The sequence below is a fragment of the Mandrillus leucophaeus genome, unplaced genomic scaffold (genome assembly GCF_000951045.1).
Source record: "Mandrillus leucophaeus isolate KB7577 unplaced genomic scaffold, Mleu.le_1.0 Scaffold300, whole genome shotgun sequence".
In the NCBI taxonomy this organism is placed as follows: Eukaryota; Metazoa; Chordata; class Mammalia; order Primates; family Cercopithecidae; genus Mandrillus; species Mandrillus leucophaeus.
In genome coordinates this window covers 2,895,114-2,901,900 of record NW_012103144.1, presented here as the reverse complement: position 1 = coordinate 2,901,900, position 6,787 = coordinate 2,895,114, and the positions used below count along the sequence as shown (strand labels likewise).

Genomic DNA, 6,787 nt, shown 5'->3' with positions numbered 1-6,787 from the left:
CAATAGCAAAGACTTGGAACCAACCCAAATGTCCATTGATGATAGACTGGATTAAGAAAATGTGGCACATATACACCATGGACTGCTATGCAGCCATGAAAAAGGATGAGTTCATGTCTTTTGTAGGGACATGGATGAAGCTGGAATCCATAATTCTCAGCAAACTATCACAAGGACAGAAAACCAAACACCGCATGTTCTCACTCACAGGTGGGAATTGAACAATGAGAACACCTGGACACAGGAAGGGAAACATCACACACCGGGGCATGTTGTGAAGTGGGGGGATGGGGGAGGGATAGCATTAGGAGATATACCTAATGCAAATGACGAGTTAATGGGTGCAGCACACCAACATGGCACATGTACACATACGTAACAAACCTGCACGTTGTGTACATGTACCCTAGAACTTCAAATATAATAATAAAAAAAAAGGAAATGACAGAGAAGAAGATGAAAATGTAAGGAGAAAACCCCTTTAAGGTAGTTCCTATTATTATCCAAAGACAGGGAGATTAAATGCCTTGTTCAAAATCATACTTGGCAGAGCTGAGATTCAAACACAGGGTTGCCTCACCCCAGAATACAAGTGTTCATCCACTATGCTCATTATCTTTCTGTCTAGAATGTCTTCTCTGAAAAAAATCTACAAAATCTCTTTTACCTTCACTGATACATTCCAAAATTCCAAATCCACAAATCAACTTGACCGTGTTTTAATAGGATCCCAATGTAACACAGTCTGTAGATGTAAATGACTGCAAAAGAGATGTTAGTCTTTATAGTCACATTCCTGACTAAATTTAAAGAGGAAATTGGCAATTACTTCTCAATGATTTATTTTTACATACAGACGAGAAAGTGATTAGGCATTACCAGAAGGGTAAAGAAGACGACCTACTAGATATGCCAAAAAATTTAACCAAGAGAAAAAAACTTCTGCTCTTTTTAATTATGTATTTCCATTTCATTGCTTTCAGACATCAAATAATTACCTTTACTAAAATCATCTGGGTGATAGCATCAGAAGCAGTGGGTGAAAGAGCTGTGACTGTGATAGGAATTTCTCCCAGATGTGTTGGCCTGATGGGAAAAAGAACAGTTGCCCCATCCTCACTGGGAACCAGAATGGTCTGCTGGTGGCCTGTGGCATTGATTTCACTTGAAGTCATTAGAATATCAAATTTGTCACTTTTCTCAATGATTACCTTAACCTGAAAGAAAAAATAAATCAAAGCTTTTGTATAATAAATGCCCTTCAGTAAAGTACTCTTTCATCACCAATTTAAGTACTGTCAAATCTGTGAGGCTAAAGACTAGAGAAAAGACGAGACAAAGATTTGACCAAGGAGAGTGTCAAAGGGTATCAGGAAAAACTTCCTTTCCTTTCTATGCTTTCCCCTCAACCTCAAGATAGGTGGGGAAAGGGCACTCTTTAGCCCCATTTCTAGTCGTCCCGCTAATATTAAATTCTCTCACTATCTGAAGCCATTAGATGGTAAGGATGTGCACAGAAAGGCTATTTCATATATTGATATTACCACCAGCTTGACTGAACTATGTCATCCTGGAACATACTGGTCCCATTAGAAAAATATGAAGAAAACAGCATGAAATGTTACTGAATTTATCAAAGTCTCTGTAAAAAACTATTGCAGGGAAAGTACAACTCAGACATTAGTCCTGAAGCATATCTTGGTTGTAAACTTTTATAAATTATCCCAAAGTTACCAGTCTCATCAATAATAGCATTTCTCTAGGCCTTACATTTTATTAATTATTTTCCCATTGATTTTTTCATCTGCTTCTCAGAGTATCTTTTATGGGTATAATAATTATCATTTCCATTTTATAGATGAGGAAACTACAGTTAAGTCACTTGTTGGTAAGTGGTAGATTCAACATTGAATCCAGGCCTTTTGACTCTAGATCTTTTGCTTGTTAAACAGTACCATGATGACCAGGTTAAAAAGTAAAATTAAAAAATAAAAAAAAATTGACTTCCCACATTGTCAGCCAAGTATGCCAATAAAAAGCTTAAAAAACTAAATTTTTAATTTAAAAAGTTTATGTATAAAGTGCCTAAAGAGATTATGGCATTTTCATGCATGTAATAAAGTTAATTACATATCCCTATTTATTCTGGGGGAAGAAAAATCAGTCACTTGGTTAACATACTGTGGGCACAACACAAACAGTGAACCTAATTCCTGCCTCCCAGGGAAATGACTAGCTAAGGAGATACAAAGTACATGAATCCAATAGTGAATCCTTGAAAATATAAACATGGGGGCTACAAACATAACAGAATGGCAGCCAGGTTCTGTGGCTCATGCCCGTAATGCCAGCACTTTGGGAGGCCAAGGCAGGCGGATCACTTGAGGCCAGGAGTTCAAGACCTGTCTGGCCAACATGGCAAAACTCTGTCTCTATGAAAAATACAAAAATTGCAGTGATCCAAGATCACGCCACTGCACTCCACCCTGGGCAACAGAGCAAGATCCTGTCTCAAAAAAAAAAAAAAACCTGCAGTGGGCACAGAGTGGCAGTGAGAAGTGGCCACACATTCCAGATGTGGGGAAAACCAGGGGAAAATGCAGGGAGGCAGGAAAGAGAAAGGCATGCTTCAGAGACAATAAGGAACTTCCATGGCAAAAGTAGAAAACCTATGCTGAAAATTCAAGGAGGTAATATGTAGACATGCTAATGACATCCTTAGACATTAATTAGCAGAAGAAATCACTGAAAAGACATGTCTATTTTCAGTCTCCCAGAAATGTGTAAAGTGCTTAGAATCCCAAATGCCCAGATACTACACAACCCAATCCCTTCGTGCTACCTCCATTTTCTCCTGTAGTGTAAATGATCAACAAAAGTTTGAATATATTACCTCAGTGGCATCTTTCAAATAATTGAATATAGTTATTTCCAAAGCAAATTCTTCACCTCTGATAACAGAGTAGGGAAGATTCAAAAAAATGAAAAATGGTTGGAAGGCTTGCAGCTGGAAAGAACACAATGAGTACATATTTTTATTCAGGTCAAAATTCTTCACATTTTATGCAATTAAATGCAATCTTCATAAAACCTGTGAAGCTTTTAACTTCAGCTAGAAATGTCAACTTGCTATCAACAGAAAGCAAACAGCAACTTATCACAAATGAATGATGGCAAATTGACTTGATTTATGTTACTTAACATAATCATCACGATACTTTATTCAGTGCCTTATAGCAACCAAGATCTTCACATACATTATTTTGTTTGGTCATTACAACCCCATGAGGTTACTGTTAGGCTCCTACTTTATAGAAAAGAAAATTAAATTTTAGAGATTTTTGTAACTAGTACAAATTCATATTGCTGGCAAGTAGAGGAGCCAGAACTAGAACCCAGCCTGTCTAATCCCAAAGCAATTTGCTCTTCTTTCATACTGTATTGACTCCACCAATCTGCTTTAAAAGCCCTGCCAAATCCAGCAGCCCCTGTTCTAGTGTGGGACATCTGAATACATGTGCCTCCTGACTAAATTTAAAGAGGAAATTGGAAATTATTTCTAAAACATATATACAATTTATTTTTACATACAGATGAGAAAATGTGTGGGACATCTGAATACATGTGCTTCCTCCTCAGTGATCCAATTCTGATATTATTGGCCAAGTCCTACAGAAAAGACCAAGCCCCACCCCTGCATCTAAAGCTAAACTTGGATTAGTTTAGGCCAGTGGTTTTGCTGGCAGCAGTAACTCCCTCTAGAGTTTATCTGGACACTTGTGAAGGTGTCTTAGACTGTCACCATGACTCGAAGGTGCTATAGGTAGGTAGTGGATGACAGCCTGCAATACTCAGGATAGCCCCAGACAATGAAAAATTGCCCCATGTTCCTCATGATTCTTGAATGTCCCTTCAGACATTTATGTAGCTGAATTGTCTGTTTATAATGGCCTGAGCTTACAATCTAATTCCAATTTCTATATAAACCCAAAGCATTTTTCAATATACACTGAATTTTTCATGAATACAACTATTTTGTAAATTGAAATTACATTTCAATTTCAAATGAGACAATTCAGGCCACTCATGGCCATTATATTCCTCCTGCCAGTGACTGGCTTAGAAAACAATATATGATGCAATTTGACCAAAAGACATGATGGAATATTGGCTAGCGAACATCTTGGGAAGTTCTGTTCATTCTTGAAGAGGACAAATAGAAAAACTCACTCTCTCCTCTCCTTTCTCTCTCTCTTCCTTTTCCTTTCTCTCTCTTCCAGCCTTTGGAGATGGTTAGTTCAGGTCAATAATAAACTTTTCTACCCAAATGTTAATATGGGCTTCCCATATTTAGCAGTTTATAAAGCTAAATATAGCTCACATTCTTAAATATAAAACAGATAAAAAGCAAAAGACGAAGCCAAGGAATCTCTAAACTGTGATAAACATTATAAGCAGTCATTTAAAAAAAAAAGAAAACATTGAGGAGCTGATGCTCTATTAGCTTAATGTCACTGTAACATTGATAAGCAGCTTTTTAATACAATACCTCCACTGGAGTCTTTGTTAGTCCAAGACCCAGGTCCTCAGAAATCACAAAACCAGTAGCCACCCAAGAAGTGATAGAATCAGGTACAGTTACTTCAAATTCTTGGTAAATCCTAGAACTGAAGTCAAGATAATAAACATAAACATCACAAAACCAAGAACCGATACATTTTGAAATAAGTCAACATAATCTAAACTATTTTTGGAAGAAGTTCAATTTTTCATATTATTTGCATATCTGAATTTAAAACCATTTAAAAGGTTTAACTATAAAATAGTAGATCCCAACTTTTCAAAGAATAGGTCATCGCAAGGTCATAATACTGCATATTAATCCATATTCTAATAAAATCTTCCTGCAATATTTACATCTTCAGAATAAACATCACTTTTTCACAAATTTTTTATAAATAATAAATACATATTTTCAACCTTAACTCCAATTTTTTCTCTAAATTTGCAGAAGTTTTTCTGTGTATCCCTGTCAATGCCGTTATTTGTTTCCCTGAGATTTCACTCATGTGCTAACTCAAGTATCTTTAAACAGCTGACTATAAAATACGATGTGGATTTCATGATTTACCTCCTCAATTATCAGGCCAGGTAGTACGGGTTTTATCAGCTAAGCTGAATTCCTTCCACCACCCATGCCCCTTCTCCCTGTGACTCCTGGGAATGTTTTGTGAGGAGTATGGTTCAGTTAGCAGCACTGCCAGGGGTCGCAGGAGATAATCATGAGTGCTTCCCATCCTGTGACAACAAATGTACTCCCAGCAGTTTTTCTTCAAGAAGAATCATGAGACTTCAAGGAAGTCAAAATCGCCCTTCATTAATTAAAAAAAAAAAAAAAAGCCTGTCTCCTCATTGATGAGACCTTCCTGCCATAATTTGTGTGTGGCTTTATCAAAAACTGTATTCAGATTCAATAAATATCATTTCCTAAAAAATCATTTTGGTCTACTTAGTTCTTAGTTACACTATGTTTGTACTTAAACATTAGAAAGAGGGCAAAGCTTATTTAAAACAAACACTGAACAAAATATATATGGGCAAAGAACTTTGTAAGTTTTTACCCCATGTTGGTGTCTAGCCAAATCCAAGTCTCCGGAAAATGCTTTCGGACATGTGGACTGCTACCCAAAGAAAAGTCTTGAATATCAACTACATGTCCTTCATTTTCCTCCATAAACCTCTCAGCATATTCTGCATTGTCATCTATAAGTAAACATGGACAAGAGTTAGAAAAACAGTCAGTGGAGAGAATGAATTGTAAACTCCAAACACAGAATGAATGTCAATCACTTGGGAAGGTGTCCAGAGACATAATGTGCCAGTGGGAGTTCAGGTTCCTTCTATTACAGTGAAAAGGTAGAAGAAGGTTTTCAGAAAAGGTAAAGGATACAGTAAGTATTACTGGCAAGAGAATGGGTATTACAGTGGGCATCAAGAAGGATTCAGTATGTAAAAAAGAACAAAGATGGGCAAAAACTGAGACTGAAAAATGGAAAAAGATGCTTGGAAGACTGTCTACGATACAGGGTTATATGAGGAAAGCCAAATGAATCACATGTCTTTAATATAGAGAAATCATAACGACTTCATAACATCTTCAAGACTATAAAATTATCTTTTAAGTTTCAGGACAGAGGATCAGGTAAGAATCAGCCCAAAGAGACCCTGGGGCTTAGCACGGAATAACAAAATACCTGACAGAAACAGGGAATTCAGGGATAGAAACTGTGACAGTTCTAGAAGCCTTTCAAGATGATATTAGTATAATTTTACCTGAAAGAAAAGAGAACCCCTTCTAAGGTTAACCATTCTAATTTATACATTTCTTTCAGTCAAAATATTTTATGACTTCTTTCTAAAAGCACACTTATTATTAGTTGGTAGCCAACTCTATTTAGCAATTCAAGAAACTAGAATGTACAGATATAATCCTGCCCAGGAAGAACTCAGATTGATGGGGGTGTGTGTGTGTGTGTGTGTGTGTGTGTGTGTGTGTGTGTGTGTCTGTGGTGTCTATGTCTGTGTGTGCGTGTGTGTGTCTGTGGTGTCTATGTCTGTGTGTGTGTGTGTATGTGTGTCTGTGGTGTCTATGTCTGTGTGTGCGTGTGTGTGTCTGTGGTGTCTATGTCTGTGTGTGCGTGTGTGTGTCTGTGGTGTCTATGTCTGTGTGTGTGTGTGTGTGCGTGTGTGTGTCTGTGGTGTCTATGTCTGTGTGTGTGTGTGTGTG

The 6,787-nt window shown here is 37.2% G+C and overlaps 1 protein-coding gene across 1 annotated transcript in view; it reads right to left on the bottom strand.

The window, feature by feature from the left end:
- Window positions 1–6,787, bottom strand: part of CD109 (CD109 molecule) — a 149,351-nt gene that overhangs the window by 40,070 nt on the left and 102,494 nt on the right. Inside the window, exons 17-20 of the mRNA XM_011987122.1 lie at window positions 5,622–5,763; window positions 4,550–4,667; window positions 2,894–3,007; window positions 999–1,217 (exon numbers count right to left, since the gene is read on the bottom strand). Of these exons, the coding sequence (XP_011842512.1) occupies window positions 999–1,217; window positions 2,894–3,007; window positions 4,550–4,667; window positions 5,622–5,763 (593 nt within the window). The remainder of the gene's footprint in view (window positions 1–998; window positions 1,218–2,893; window positions 3,008–4,549; window positions 4,668–5,621; window positions 5,764–6,787) is intronic.